Here is a 15829-nt window from a genome sequence, read left to right on the forward strand (position 1 = left end):
TTATCTGCCTGTCGACATGGTTGAGGCAAGCTATGAGAATCACACCCTAAATATTGTTACTGTTTAATCACATATGTGATTCACTCTTTTAAAAATCAAGCTTAAATACACTAAAAATTGAAAGAAAATCTCTCTAGTATGTGAGTTTAAAATTCTTGTGTGAACAGCAAGAGACTCAATAATAAAAGTCAATTCTACCAATATGCTGGAGTGTTTGGCTTCACAAGTGTCTAAATTTACTATACTGGTTAATGGCTCAAAATTGGTCAAGCTTCCTTGCTTGACATGCATGTTTGTGCAAGAGGCAAGATTACACCATAAGGGATTTGATTAATCCTCAATGTTTACCTACTCTACCAAATTAAATTTACTTTAGCATCATACTACTCCTCATGTCATTTACATCAAGAAGAAAATCACCTTACCATTCAAACTGCATCCTGTATTGCAATGATTGAAGTGTGCCACATAAAGTGGCAAGTATTTTCGTTTTTTTTTTTTACACAACATAGAACACATTGTGACAGAACTCACAGTTGTAACTCAACTCCTCTCAAACAGGTTATTGCAGCAGCGGATACATACTGGGCATACAGTGAGAACTAGAAGTGATTAGAGGCCACATCTGTCAATTCTGCCCTCTACTGCCACTTTACAAACCTGCACCAAAAGGAAAACCAGTAATCTCACCACATTCTGTACCACTTAATACAGAAAGATTTATGTTCAGGTACTGTAAATGGGAGACATTTACAAACACATAAATCAACAATTAGTTAAAACCAGGCCCAGATGGAATCTGAGGACAAATAAAATAGATGCATTTGTGCTGTAGTACTATTTTTGGTAGCTGAAAGCATAATCAAAAGGGTCAACATTTAATGAACAAATAAGCGAGGATCACAGGACATGTAGGACTTTGTGAATAATGGACGTCCCAATTTAGCAGAAATCTACAGATGTGGATTATGTGCGCGCCTGGATCTAACAATTAATTTCTTAACGCATTTAAGCAAAATTTTATAATCACTGCCAGGTTTGTTAAAATTAGTGCATGCGTTTTTATAGCAATCAAAGTAATGAAGCTTTAACTGGTTGTTTTTCTTTAATTAATTCATAGCACCAATATGTATTAGTCTGCCATTTCTACAGCTGGATCTCAGTGATAGCCATACACAAACCTCCTTCAATCTTTTCTTCAGTGCATATGAACAGGGTCCAGTAATCTGTTTTGATAAAAGTCTGTTTTTTGTTTTTTGCCTTGTGTTATTGCTATTGTCCTTTTAATAACACTTTTATACATCTGTGACTGCTGGTTTCCCAACCATGCATGAAATAATTTAGGTGCAATGCGAGTAAATGTTCTAGAAAACAAGTAAACGAATGCAAATCTACTCATTAGTAAAGCAGAGTCCGATTCACTGCATAGAACAAGAAGCCTGTTTGGTCCTTTGTTCAACTTTCTTTCTTTTTTTTTTTTTTTACTGCAGAAACAGTGCAGTTCGTCTGAGCCCAAGATAGCATCAAACAGTCGGTCTTGATTGGTGCATCTAAAGCGGAGCTTGGTTCCAGGTATGTGGGAACGCAATGATGACTTCCAATCACCATTGAATGTCAGGATTTACTATTTGAGAGGGTGGCTGTGTGTGGTTCTTGTACTGAGTGTGGAGGCATTGCTGTGCACATGGGGAGTCGTGGCCATCCAGCCAATCCTGGTAGAGGCGCTGAACCTCTGGGCTTGTTTCAGGCAGACGGACAGGTAAGCTGCTGTAATGCTCTTCCATTTGCTGGACCAAAGGTCGGTCAGGTCGACCTCCCTCTCCCTCAGCTTGTCCTCGCCCACTTAAACAGCCTGAAAGTCAAAGAGATAAAGGAAACAAAGGTATTTTGACTTGCACAAAAATGTTACGTTTTCTACTATGTCAGACATAACAATAAGGCTTGTTTTTTACAAGTTATGAGAGACAATGGCGATTTAAAGGGGAAACATTTAGAATGAAACTTACTTGACAACAACAGATCTTATAGCAATATTCTAACAAACAGTATTCCCTTAAAAAATTTATAGTTGACGGTACAAATCAAGCTTTTCTTCCGATTTTGCATAAGAAGTGTGTTCAAACCCAGATGTGCAAGCGGATGCCAGACAACAATACCTTGACGTGCTTATTTATGTTGAATAATTTTTGTCTGAGTAATTCTGTTTATAATAGGCTATTTAGTTTGAATCAACAGGCAGTACAGGATCAATAAGTACAATGTATTTTAATACAGCGGTCCCCAACCTTTTTTGCGCCACGGTTTAATGTCAGACAATATTTTCACGGACCGGCCTTTAAGGTGCTCCTAAAAACGCGTAGAAAACGCTAGGCGCGAGGTTGCACTCCGGAGGCGTCTGTCGTTGCTAAGCAACCATCAGCTGCGCTCTCTGTTACAGGAAGGAAATTTCAGCAATGGATTTCCACCACCGAAAAACCCTTGCTGTAACTCTGTTACAAGATTTATTTACTAAGAAGAGTAAAAAAAAAACACTGCAGTGTTTGGGTGCAAGACCGTGCAACCGATACTACAAAAACGCAAAAACCATGGGGAATTTCACCAGCTGATTCAGGAGCTCCGCCTGGACAATATGGGAGGTTCAAACAAAGCCTATTTCAGAGTGGACAAGGACCAGTTTGATTATATTTTAAGAAAAGTTGGCCCAAGCATCAGTAAACGGAGCTTCTGCCGTGAAACTAACTTATCTCTCCTGCCCAACGGCTCTGTATTTGTCTGAGGTTAGACTATAACTGAAGTGGTCATAAAACACCAGAAATAGCAAACACATACACATTTATATATAGAATATAGAACAATTCTGTATAAACAATGATGGATTTAACAAGGAATCAGTTGTGAGCATTAATATTTTTAGTAAAAATATTTTTTACTAGTAACTAGTGCAGCAGTTTACAGTGTGGAAGATGATTGGTTGGTTCTTGTCACGTGACCTACAGTGCGCTTGCGGCATTCTGAAAAGTTGAGATGTTTTTATCTCGATGCGGTGCGGACGCGCTTGGAAAAAACGGGCGCGTCGCTTCCATTATGAGTGAGCATATCACGCGTCTACATTTGAAATAACAAACTTGAGCGCGCAAAAGACACGATATGTGAACAGGTAAATGTGTGAATAAATAAAACGGAAATAATGCAAGTTATTTATTCTTTCTGTGCGGCCCGGTACCAAATGACCCACGGACCGGTACCGGTCCGCGGCCCGGGGGTTGGGGACCCCTGTTTTAATAAATATGTCAATATTGGCTAACATTGATTAAGTGAACCGCCTGAAGTTTTATGTACACACATCATAATGCAAGGCAAGCACATTGTGTATATACTGTATATGACCTTTTTCAGAGGCATTCAGTATGGGATTTGACTGATTCATAGATTAAGTAGGCTATTTCAAATGGATATTCATATACAGACTTTTTTTTGACTATCCTCTGGGGGGTTGTTAGACTAATCGTTAACAAAATATCCGTTTGAACGTTAATGAAATTAGTTGTGCCGAACATCCCGAGTAATAAGACGATGCGTCATCTTATGCTCTTTTTTGTGTGTGTGATGTCTGTGATTGTATGATATGTCAATAATTTAACATGTTATGTGTTGTCTGTGTTATGTACACATCTACAGTGGAAACAAATTTCCTCTCGAGGACAAATAAAACTAACTAACTAACTAACTATCATGTGTTCAAGCTTATTTTGTAGTGACAGCACCTATTGAGTTAAGTAATAGCAAAATAAAATTCATGTAATATTTGTAATATGTTTGTTTTGAAAAATATTTCATACCTCCAGGGCAGGAAAGCACCTCTACTAGCTGGTAGGGCACTTTGCCTTTCCTCATTCTGTGCACTAAAGTCTGAATGTTCCGGAAGCCATAGACTGCAGCAAACTGCAGGAGAGTCTCTCCATCACGCTCCAGCGCCACCTCCTGGAAGTCTCGATTCCTATCAGGAATAAGGCAGGTGTTTACACAGATGGCAATGTAAGGATTATCAATTGGCGATTGGCTTAATTTATAAATAATTATAAAATATAGATTATCCACCACATATCAAAAACGGACTGTCTATCTCTAACCTGAGTGTCTTGTACACAATCTCTTGGACGTCTAGGCCAAACAGCTCTTTGGCTGCATGTTTGAAAATATGCTCCAGGAAGCCTTCAGATCCACGACCTTCATGCCTGGTCACACCTGAGTCATTTATCTCACCAAATCTAAAAAAACAACAACACATTTTTGGATTATATATTATTTTTTTCAACAGTTACCTGGACTGTGATTGCCTTTGCTTTAATAGGTTAAATGTGAAGACATATGCGATTATTTAATGCTGCTAATTTAACTTACAAATGATCCAAAGGAGCAGAGTCCACTTCCTCTACAGTAACTTTGCTTTGTTCCATCAAATGAAGAATCTCTCCTAAACCAAAACAGTCATTTAGAGTCATTTCAAAAGTACAAAGATCACAAAAACACCCTCCACTGAAACCTGCTTCTATACAATAACATGCATTAGTTATTTCTGATAATTTCCAAGAAGGAAAGATGCACCAGGGAATTTTATACATTCCATTCAAAAGTTTGGGATCAGTACGAAATACTTTTATTTAGCAAGTATATAAATGAAATCACAAGTGACAGTAAAGATTTTCACATTGTTATACATTGTTGCAAGAGACTGCTTTCAAAAACATTGAAAATTCGTACCACCCCAAACATCTGAATGGTAGTTTTATACATAAAAATATAGATATTAGGATAAATACATGTGAATTATTTGGTCTTAACCAGTTGCCTGGTTAGAAATTAATCTGAAAAAGTAACAGGGGAATAAGGTCAGTCGTACCTGACGTAAGCACACAGTCGACGTCTCTGGTCTCTAGGATGCTGTTGTAGAATTCTTCTCTCACAGCTTCAAGCTTCTTATCAAAACAGGGAGCCACCACCACATGGAAAACCTGATCCGGGGTCAGTTTCTACAAGACATAACACAAAACAGATACAGTGTCTCATTCAGTCACTACTAATAGGAAATAGACCATTTTTACATGATTGTGATACAGTAAGCACAAAGGTCCATAGGCAGTGTGTTCACGCTTTTGACCAGTACATTTCCATGACTTTTCCAGAGTTCTGGATAATGCTTTTTTTTTTTTTTTTAATAATAGTCATATTAATCACTTAGAGAATTCTGTAGCACTTTGGAATATGACCACACTCATTAGTTTTTTTTAGATCAGATCAAAACTTTATATACAATATACCTATTTTAGCATTATTTCATTTCCATGATTTCTCCAGCCCGGACAATAACAATTTGAAAATCTCCTCCTGATATTACCTGGACAAGTGCCCACCTCTCACCTGTTGTCTGGCAAAAAAGTCTTTGACCAAGGAGCCCATGATCTGTTGAGGTGATCTGGAGTTGCAGATGTGTGGCGTGACCAGGCTACCAAGAACATGCTCTGCATAGCGAATCCACCCTGAGCACAAACAAAATCACAAATTTAATATTCATATATATACTACACATAGCAACTAGTGCATTATAATGTAATGTAGCAGTATTAGGACTACTAGTTCTAAGAGGTGGCGCAATCTATATTTGACCTGACAATACTGTATTGATATTCTCATAAAAAAATAAAAATGATTTATAACTCTCCTGTGCTCACCAAGGCTGCATTTGTTTAATCAATAATACAGTAAAAACAGTAACATTGTAAAATTTTATGACAATTTAAAATAACTTTTCTGTTTTAATATATTTAAAAATGTAATTTATTTCTATGATGGCAAAGCTGAATTTTTAGCAGCATTATTCCAGTCTTCAGTGTCACATGATCCTTCAGAAATCATTCTAATATGCCGATTTGGTGCTAATGAAACATTTCTTATTATCAGTGTTGAAAGCAGTTTTTTTTTTTCAAGATTCTTTAAAGGTATTGTAGGTAGAATTTTTTTTAAAAACTGTTTGCCAAATTTTTTTAAACTTTCTATATATATCAATGCATAATTAAAATGTAAGTACTCTGGAAAAGAGAGTATAAAAATCGAGTGTCTGTAGTCCTCTCAGGGCTGTAATAAACACAGCTACTTATCTCCATTCACTTCCACCCCCTCCATTCTGGGCTCCTTCCAAAACCACGCCCCCAAAACACATGAACGTGCGATGCCGACAGCTCACAGCTGGAGGACGCGCTTACTAGCGCCGAGCGGAGAGGAGCAGTGCATGTAGTGACATCATGTCAGACTCACATGTAATAAAATACCTAACTTTATCATTATGAATATAAACAACTAACATGGCTGTTAATACTCACTATCAAGCTAGCATATCGATACTGTTAAAGTTTAAAATATATTGAGTTTGATTCGTTAACGAGCTAGTAACATAAAGCAAAGCTAAAAACAGGTTGCATTGATACACGTTTTCCCATTACAATCAGTTACACTGTGATGAAGGTGAATTTTGTGTAAGATTCATAACATATACGCCGTGTTTTGCATGTAATTGTGTCTCTTACTAGTCTCTTACCCTCCTCGAGTCAAACGAGTGCGCGCATGTGGGCAGCGCATGTAGCAGCGGGGGTGTTGCCATGGTTGCGAGAGAGTGACAGTCGCCTAAGCCAATCCTGTGTTTCGTCCCGGAAGGAAATAATGAGCTGTGTTTAGTGCAGATTAAACGGTCTAGAGTCACTCGATTTTTATACTCTTTTTATCAGAGTACTTACATTTTAATTATGCATTGATATATATAGAAAGTTTAAACAAATTTGGGAAAAAGTTTTTTAGACCAAAAACGACCTACCCAACCTTTAATGAATAGAAAGTTCAGAATTTATTTCAACCAGAAATCTTTTGAAACATTATAAATGTCTTGGTTACATTTGAATCATTTTCTTGCTGAATAAAAGTGTTAATTTCTTAAAAAAAATTAAATAAATACTGCATCGCCAGGTCTCTGCTGATTCCCACCACTACTAGTTTGAGCAAGACATGTAACCCTGGGTCATTGAACTAAATGTACTGGAGGTCACATTAATTAATCATCAGCTTAGTGAGTTAATAATCATCCATGATGAAAATTAAATAATGGCCACTGAGAGTGAGGACAAAAGTTGTGAAAAGTGCAGGAAGGGTGTGTGAGGTGTCTTGAACTACTCTATCTCACAGCTGCAGAATGCTATGGCTATCTAACAGTCCCACCCATTCAAACACAACCCACATTTACACACCACTGCACCACATTTGGCTCTTATCTACATTAAGAGACACAATGTTTGCGAAACACATAAAGGCTTGAGGTTCAGAGTTAAGAGAAGCAGAAAACGTGATCTTTTTCTTGAAGGCTCTGGCTAGAGGTGCTTATTTGTGTTGCAGGATGGATGCAAGTTGGCGACCACTTCTCTTATAATGGCACAACAATTTTTCAAGAGTTTTAAACTGGCAGACCCAGGTGGACTTTTCTCGCAATGGAAGCTGAAAGCATAATCAAATTAGCTAAAATAGATTTTATAAATGAACACACAATGCGGTGAAAACCTGCAGACATTCTGTGTGGACCTACTTGCACATTGTCATTTTTATACCTTTATGGAAGTATTATATATAGAAGTGCTTTCTGGTGGAACGGGGCCTTACGGTGTGTTTTAAGAGATGTCATTGAGTTTAAAGGCATGTAAGATTTTTGCATTAAAAAATTTCCAAAAACCACTAGCACAGTAGCGGTGTCCCCGACTAAGGATTTTCATAGTCGAATCAGATTCGTCAAGTCCTGCCTATAGTCGACTAATAGTCGAATCATGTGTGTGGTGTTGGGGAGGGGGCGGGGCTTTAATATTTTAAAGCCGCGATGTACAGAACATCACACAAAGATATAGAAGAAAATGTATAAAAACATTTTGGATCAATAAAACTAAGAAATAACATAAATAACTGCAGAAAGGCCACACTGCAGATAGGATTTGCAATTCACATGCAAATCAAATTAAATCGGTTGAATTGCCTGTACGAGCATGCTCTAAGTAGGCCTACAGCGCAACATCGATGCACTGAAAAATAATCAACAATTAAGAACACAATATACATTTATAATAAATAAAAATACAAAACGAAATAAGTCTGAATCAAGTCACAAGAAGCAGAACAAATGTGTGCAAAATGCCTAAAGTGCAGGGGAACAAATATTCAAAACACAAGTCACAAATAGTTAAATTAGATCACCCTGAGTGATCAATGAATAAAATAAAAATAAAGAAATTATTAAAATAACGAAAGTATGGCCAGGATTGTCAACTTTGTCTTTTTAACTGCAGAAACAACAATAAACGCTAAACTGGAGCGGCAATCTTTTTAGCTAAACGTGTTCACATCCAAAAATCTAATTAGAACCGGCTGAAATTTTTTTAAATCACTTCAAAACCCATACCTGATCGAAAAAACAAAATCCAGTCTTTCACTCGGCCTGTGTCCGTTTGAGTCTTTTCAAATTGTGTGCGCGGATAAAATACATTCTAAAACGCTTAACGTGAAAAAAAAAAACGCATAACGGCTTAGTCCTAAAACTGTTATATTAAAAGATCAAATTCTGTACACACCTTATTAATAAAGCATACTATATAGCCTACAGAAAAGCAGATGAGCCCAGAATATGAACGCAACGCGTTTTATAGGCTACGTTAAGCATTTTCCTCCCATAGAAAACCGTTAAAGAAAAAGCTTTAGGCCTACGCGTTGCGTTCATATTCTGGGTTCATCTGCTTATCTGCACATTATTATAGAATGGTTTCTTAAGGTGTGTAGCCTACTGTGTACATACATTAAGCACGTAAAAGTGCCATTTAAGCGTTTTAAAAGCTTTTTTCACTTTTTTAAGCGTTTTAGAACGTCCCGAGGAAAACCAACCTGTTAACGTTGGCCGGCAAAAGTGCGATCATGGTTTTCCTGATGCTAAATCCAGCCTTGGAGAATATCCTTTCTGATGATGTGCATCTTTAGATTTTCTTATCCCAGACATTTTTAAAGATTTAAATCCCTGCCGACAAGACGCTCCTCTGTCGGTCACGGATCGAAAGTGAAACTTAAATCTGTCACGGGGTGTTTGGATTTATTCACGCTGCACGCACGTTAAAAAAATATTTATTAAAAGCTTCTTTCTTTGCACATTTTTATTGACAGCATTATCCTAATAGGCTGTATATTAACGTATTGACAGAAGACCAGTAGTTATATGTGAAATCAGACATTGAGCACACTCATAGCCAAAATGACATAATCCTCGTTTAATAACATCTGCGAAGATTCGACCGTGAGATTGGTAGTCGAATCAGGCTCCTCCTATCGAAGCATCGAATCTTCGACTATTCGGGGTCACCCCTATAGCACAGTGTTATATATTTTGTTCACTTGTGTACTTACACTATCCCAAATGTTTCCAACAATGTTTAAATCCAGAGAAATTCACAATTTTAACCAGGGTAATGACCCTCCTCATTGCGTCGCCTGTCAATGGCGTTAAGTCCGCGTTATCCTCGGTTTTCGCTTTTACTGTCGTAGAAACCATGGCAACACAGTGAGTCTTATGAAAAAAAATTGTAAGTAGTAGTAGTAGTCTAGCACGACACTCTGTTGTTGTTTCGCACAGTCGTCATGGACCACAATTATTTGTTATAGTTTGCAGCAAGTCTATGACAGTGTAATTATTAAAAACAGTATGTGTTATACATAAATAGTAAGTAAGCCTTTTTGCAAATGCTGCGAGTACATTCTAATGTACTTTAGTACGTTTAGTACATATGATTGTTTTGAACATGTAAAACTGTGCTGCGTTACCCTACCATTTAATTTGACAAATAAAGTGACATGTATGAATGGTAATTTAGCAAAAAAACATGAGTCAAAACATACATCAATTTCACTACCTCATTCATGAACATGATTTGTGAGTCCCTTCAGATTGATTTCCATCGGCAGTGAAGGTGAAGACGACAACTCCCATCATTCCACATTCCATCAAGCCACCCCTTTGTTACTGTTTTGAATATGCGACCTCTAGCGGCGAAAATTACATACTGTGCCTTTAAGTGGTTATCAGGATGGTCTTACCTGGACATGAGGAAGTGAACATCGGCATGGCATTGGCATCATGGTGTTTACGGCGGTAACGCTGAACAAATTCTATTTGGCTTTCCAAAATGCTAAAACTGGCAGCAACTGTACTGTCAAAGACATAATGAACCCCTGAGGAGACAGATGAAAGAGGCCTTTAAAACAGTATGAAAGAACTCATGCCATGTGTAACAGGATTATTATTGTTAGCTAAAACTAAAACAAATTATTAATTAAAATAAAGCTGAAATAAAATAAAATATAAATATAAATATTGAAAACATTCAAACTTAAACAAAACAACATTTTTAATATTTGCTATGTGAACAACTTGTTTTAATGAAAAGCAAAAAAAAAAAGAGGTAGGCAAAGTGACTTTAAGGCAAATGTGGTGTCCAGACGTACCCACACTCTTCAGGAATCCACAGAGTTTCTGTGCAGCTGCTTGAACGTCCAATTGAAATTTAACAGCAAAGAATGGCAGCGACTGGGGACACACGGACACCACGAGAATTTTGTGCTTCGAAGTGTCACATTTCTGCCAAAAAAAAATAAAAAATAATAATGCGAGATACATCCACACAGATCATCTTTCTAAAGTCTGAATTTGTCAGGCTTAAAGTACCTTATTAATGGCAAGCACATGGTTGATCTCATCCAGATTCTGCTGAGAGATTCTCTTGCCTTCGTCTTCCGATACGCAGCCGTCGCAGGACAGACACGCGCTCAGCAACACCTGCTGAACTGAGGTAGCCTCTCTCACCTGAGGAAAACAGCATTTCAGATTATCCACATCTACATGTCAAATACAAATGAGTGTTTGTTCATTCATCCTCCCCCAAACCAAACACAAACAAAACAGATGTGAACCGCAGTTTATCAGATTACAACTCAGTCAGTTTGTCGGACACATAAAAGAGCAATGAGAAATACCTCTCCACTTGCAACACCTTTCTCTTGCAGTGAGTTTATACTTTCATCACTTTTTTTCTTGTTGCACTAAAAGGGTGGAATCGAGGGAAAATAAACACTAATGAGTGCTTAAGCAATACACTGGTAACAATAAAATAAAGCATGACATTTAGACATAATTTGTGGTTAATCGTGTATTTATGCAAGATATATGCCAGTATTAAATCAATACATTACCTGTTTTGTGCAATTCTCACACTTTTCTTTTTTCCGTCCAATTTTGACTTCAGACATTGTATAAGGAGCTCTTGAAATGTTCAGTGCCATAAATTATTCTTCTGAAATGAAAGACTGAAAATGAAAGCTTTCTGTATTTATAGAGCATTCTGGGTGTTATACGACACCAAAAACGTCATATTTAACATAAACAAGGGGTTAGAAATAAAATACAGTCACAATAAAGCCTGTTATTAACCTGAAATATTCATACAAGCACCAATTTGAGGGAAATGTGATAATTTCAGGTTCCCATGATGGGCTCTTTTCAGTTTCACCAAATTACTGTTTTGGGGATCTTTCGTGCTTTTGTAAATAATCACACGTTAAGCAGTTGGATCACGTTCATTTTCTCAGCATGTAATAGGGTGATAAATAAATGACAGAGAGCTCTGAGGACTTCGCTTTCCTTAGATAACCCGTGACATTTACTCAACAATCTCCCACCGTTATCTAACGTTGCCGAATGTTGAACGAGTACTAAAATAAATCATAAACTAAACAAAACAAAACAAAAAAAAACATAAAAAACAAAAAGGCCAACCGACTCACATAAAAACCACATGAAGTCCTCATTGTTCAGGGGGAAAGCAGGAGACGCAGCAGTGGAACTAAAGCAGGAACTTCTACTAATGACACATGAAAGCGCGAGCTGACCATCTGAAAACAGCGCACTGCGGTCATTTAACACTAATGGTCATCCAGTCATCAGTTCCACAACTCTGACTAATCCGAATGGGCCACATTCGCGGTAGAAGGATCTCGGCTCGTCGTGGCTTCGGTGCACCCGACTCCATTGTCCTTAGCAGTTTCTGAATCGTGAATGAATCGTCCATTTGAGTCGGATCATTTCAATGAATTAGTTGAACCGTTAAGCCGTTCTCGAGTCACCAACTCACTGAACCAAGAATCTTCTCTTCCGGACATGTCTAATTCGTAATGATTAGACAACCGTCTCTTTCCAACATACATCTGATTCGTGATGTGTCGGGTCATAACCGCCATTGTTGGTATTTGGCAAAGACCATATTTCGAGACTCGAAAATGTCCGACAAATCAAAGTCCCTTGACTTTGATTTGTCGGACATTTTCTTTGATTTGTCGGACATTTTCGATTCTCGACTCGCTATGATCCCGGTTAACAAACTCACTCAGAATGTCTGATTCAGAATTATAGTATTATTTAAAGTAAAGGCAAAATATATGCTATAAATTACTTTTTTAAATTGCTTAATCATGGCTGTAACAAATACATAATATATATTTTTAAATAAGCATCCCTTCCTAACTAAAACAAATTAATAAAAAATAAAATGTACCTACTTACATATGGGTTTTATTTGAACGTTTAAAACATGACACGCTGGATATCAGGGACCACGTGATGGCGTGTTACGTCATTACTTAAATAACCTCGTTTTTTTTAACCGGTTCCTAGAATCGAACTGTTTGAACGAACCGATTCGCGAGAAGGATTCCTTGCGTGGATCGACACGCATGCGTGAATCAGCAACACGCAACAGTGGTGTCAACTTCCCCTGAACCGATCAAATAATGCTCGCCTTTCTGAAAATAATCAATTTAATCGTATTTAAGAAAATTTTGGGATAGTTACATATATGACATTTTAATGAGGACATTGCATCTATAGCTAAAACGGTTTGGATTTATAGCCATTTTCGACAATGGGTTAACTGTTAGTACAGTATTCAAGTAACGTTATTCGCGAACTTATTCTTTTCACACATATATTACTCTTTTCATACATAATACCGGTATGATTCAGATTTTTAACGAGCCACGACTGGAAGGAAGCGTCATAAAGTAGAGGGCGGGTCCTTTTAATAAGTTTTATCCATAGACTGTAAAAAAATAGGTTTTATCCAATCATAACGGAATCTGCTTAGCGGAAATCAACGTCATCCGAAGGCGGGTTTATGTGTATGGGCATGAGCTTGAGCTACACATTGTATTTCCTTAATTTGTTTTCTGACATTTTCCTATTGCAAATGTCCGACATTTAAATTTGATATATAAAAAAAAAAAATAACGTTATTTGTCCGAAAGGAAAACGCGAGTTATTGAGGTAAGATATCAGATACTTTCACATGCGATTATGGCAGTTAACGTTAATGGGAGAATGTGTGTGGTCACATTAATGAGGGTGTTGTCCCTGTGCTATTTAAAAAATATACGAAACTGATCTGGTTTATTATTCTTATATTCAATGTACTGTTCATAAAAACAACTTTGTGCAGTATTTAGACTTTTAAAAGTGTGCTTTCCTTTGTATAAAGCTGCAGTATTCTGGCATGTTATGATTATAGTGATGCTACACACATAACTGGACATCTCCAACAAGATCTTTTTAGATGGACTCAACTAGACTACTGTGTTCACAAAAAAATTTAAATATATTTTAACGTTTTTTTCTTCTTCTAACAGATGGGGTATATGGTCGTGGAAAAACATACATCTGATCTGCTCCATTTGAAGAGGTCTCCTGGGATTAGATCATGGTCCCTCCTTGTTGGTATGAGATCTGGGGAACTTGGCAGCTGGACATGTGTAGTCTAACATGCGTAACACAACATATCTTTAAATCTTTTCTTCCTCTTTTTACAGGAATTGCTTCAGTTGGACTAGCAGCAGCCTATTACAGCGCTGGTGAGAAATGGTTCCTGAAACCCTGGAAGTGAATGAAACAACAAAAGAAAGGCTTTTGTGATCTGTGTTCCTCATTTTGCTCTTTCCTTTTGTTGTAGACAGCATATTATGGAAGATGTTCTATGTGACAGGTTGTTTTTTTGTAGCCCTACAGAATATGGAGGAATGGGAGGTAGGGAGATGTTTTACACACGCTACATCCATGATCTTTAAGTCAATGTATTCAGCTGTCCTGACTAACGATCTGTTGCGCTTTGTCCTTAGGAAGCAGTGTTTGATAAATCTAAGAATGAGATAGAACTAAAGACGTTTAGTATCTACACCATGATACTGACTCTGTGGAGAAGAGGGCATGAGAGAGGTGAGCTTTGTGTTATCTGTCATTATTGTTTTACACTAAATGACTGGCCAAATAACCAGATGAAAATGCCTTTTCTCTCCAACTCAGTGGTATTAGATCTGCGGCACCTGCGAGACGTGAGTGTTCAGGAGGAGAGAGTGAGGTATCTTGGGAAGGGTTACCTGTTAGTGCTGCGTCTAGCGACGGGCTTCTCTCACCCGCTTACACGAAGTGCCACGCTGGGGTCACGCAGGTACTTAAAAGATGTCCTTTTACAGTCCTATGGTTATGTTAAACAAAAACTACATCAGAATATTCGTTAATAATAAAAAACACATTTTATAATATATTCTATATATATATTTAAAAAAATTACGCTATAATTTTGTGTATATATATATATATATATATATATATATATATATATATATATATGAGAGAGAGAGAGTGAGAGAGTTTGTATGAGTTTATAGCTTTCATATATAAAACCAAAGCCTATCTCTAGATAAAATAACAAAAGCAATACATAAAAACCAGCAACACAACATTAATCATCCATTAAATGTGTTTTTACACCATTTGGGTTTTTTCAGTGTGACATTATAGTGACTGTTTTTTTTGTGTGTGCTTTTGTTCAGTGATGTGGAGGCACTTGCTGCACTTCTGAAGCGCTTTTTGGGTCTTGAGGAGTTACAGCAGCGTTTGCCAGAGGACGATTCTCCTGATGATGACGACATTGAGGATTTGGGATTGGGTGATAGCAGTGATTCAAAAGAGGAAGATGAACTTTAAAAGCCTCAGGGAGAGTTAGAGAATGGTGGAAAACACTGTATCAAGCCTTAAGTGAAACAACCAAATGTTCCAGTCTTACAAACATCCTGATGACAATCTCAAAGCATTATCTGTTATTGTCAAATTGCATTTTCACTCACATCTTTAAAGAGAAATTACTAGATGATATTCAGTACTTTTGCTAGATTTCTCTGTATACTTTGCTACATGCATAACTAATTTGACAGTTTGTGAAATAACTGCATGAAGAATTCCCTTCCATTGGTCATGTGCTCAAATATTCTATGCATGCACATTCAGATCACAGAGATGCAAACTGTAATGAGTGAAAATGGATTTAACTGCTTTTATGTTAAACTCTTAGAGGTTTGTGATTTTAATTTTCTTTTTGTAAATATGTTAATAATTTTTCATTCTAAATCCTGAATAATACATTGCAGCTAATCAGAAGTCAATTGTCTTCCAAGGGGATGCTTTTACAAATTGTTGTTGACATTTTTTTTATTAGGTTAACATGAGTATACTTTGTTACAGATTTCTTTTTTTAATAAAATTATTTGATAACATTGGTTTGAACTGGATTATTATACTTTTTTTTAATCTTAGCTTAGTTGCATAATCAAATCGATCAAATATTCATAGCCTTAAATGACCAACACGGCGATATCAAATATGATT

The 15829-nt window shown here is 37.0% G+C and overlaps 2 protein-coding genes across 2 annotated transcripts; one reads left to right on the forward strand and one right to left on the reverse strand.

Moving 5' to 3' along the window:
• Window positions 1-862: 862 nt before the first annotated feature.
• On the reverse strand, window positions 863-12151 carry narf (nuclear prelamin A recognition factor). Its single transcript, XM_056271436.1, has 12 exons — window positions 11905-12151; window positions 11314-11414; window positions 11098-11163; window positions 10790-10927; window positions 10570-10702; window positions 10162-10296; window positions 5419-5537; window positions 4901-5030; window positions 4402-4474; window positions 4131-4268; window positions 3840-3997; window positions 863-1852 (listed from the first exon to the last, which is right to left on the reverse strand). Exons 2-12 carry the CDS (start codon window positions 11401-11403, stop codon window positions 1602-1604), a joined length of 1431 nt encoding a protein of 476 aa, XP_056127411.1. The 5' UTR covers window positions 11404-11414; window positions 11905-12151; the 3' UTR covers window positions 863-1601.
• A 1212-nt stretch (window positions 12152-13363) lies between these two features.
• Window positions 13364-15573, forward strand: LOC130105431 (cytochrome b-245 chaperone 1 homolog). The gene is made up of 7 exons (XM_056271429.1): window positions 13364-13438; window positions 13798-13885; window positions 13978-14019; window positions 14118-14191; window positions 14284-14380; window positions 14468-14612; window positions 14998-15573. Exons 2-7 carry the CDS (start codon window positions 13798-13800, stop codon window positions 15149-15151), a joined length of 600 nt encoding a protein of 199 aa, XP_056127404.1. The 5' UTR covers window positions 13364-13438; the 3' UTR covers window positions 15152-15573.
• Window positions 15574-15829: the final 256 nt, after the last annotated feature.

Source organism: Rhinichthys klamathensis, unplaced genomic scaffold (assembly GCF_029890125.1).
Source record: "Rhinichthys klamathensis goyatoka isolate OS25496 unplaced genomic scaffold, OSU_Roscu_1.1 h1tg000319l_1, whole genome shotgun sequence".
Lineage (NCBI taxonomy): Eukaryota > Metazoa > Chordata > Actinopteri > Cypriniformes > Leuciscidae > Rhinichthys > Rhinichthys klamathensis.

Excerpts from the sequence above, each read along its gene's own strand:
- narf (XM_056271436.1), bottom strand. The coding sequence starts at position 11,403 with ATGGCACTGAACATTTCAAGAGCTCCTTATACAATGTCTGAAGTCAAA. Across the intron at positions 5,538-10,161 it reads GTTCACTTCCTCATGTCCAG|GGTGGATTCGCTATGCAGAG; the intron begins GTAAGACCATCC and ends GTTTGTGCTCAG. Across the intron at positions 1,853-3,839 it reads GGTGCTTTCCTGCCCTGGAG|GCTGTTTAAGTGGGCGAGGA; the intron begins GTATGAAATATT and ends TTTGACTTTCAG.
- LOC130105431 (XM_056271429.1), top strand. The coding sequence starts at position 13,798 with ATGGGGTATATGGTCGTGGAAAAACATACATCTGATCTGCTCCATTTG. Across the intron at positions 13,886-13,977 it reads ATCATGGTCCCTCCTTGTTG|GAATTGCTTCAGTTGGACTA; the intron begins GTATGAGATCTG and ends CTCTTTTTACAG. Across the intron at positions 14,192-14,283 it reads AGAATATGGAGGAATGGGAG|GAAGCAGTGTTTGATAAATC; the intron begins GTAGGGAGATGT and ends CTTTGTCCTTAG.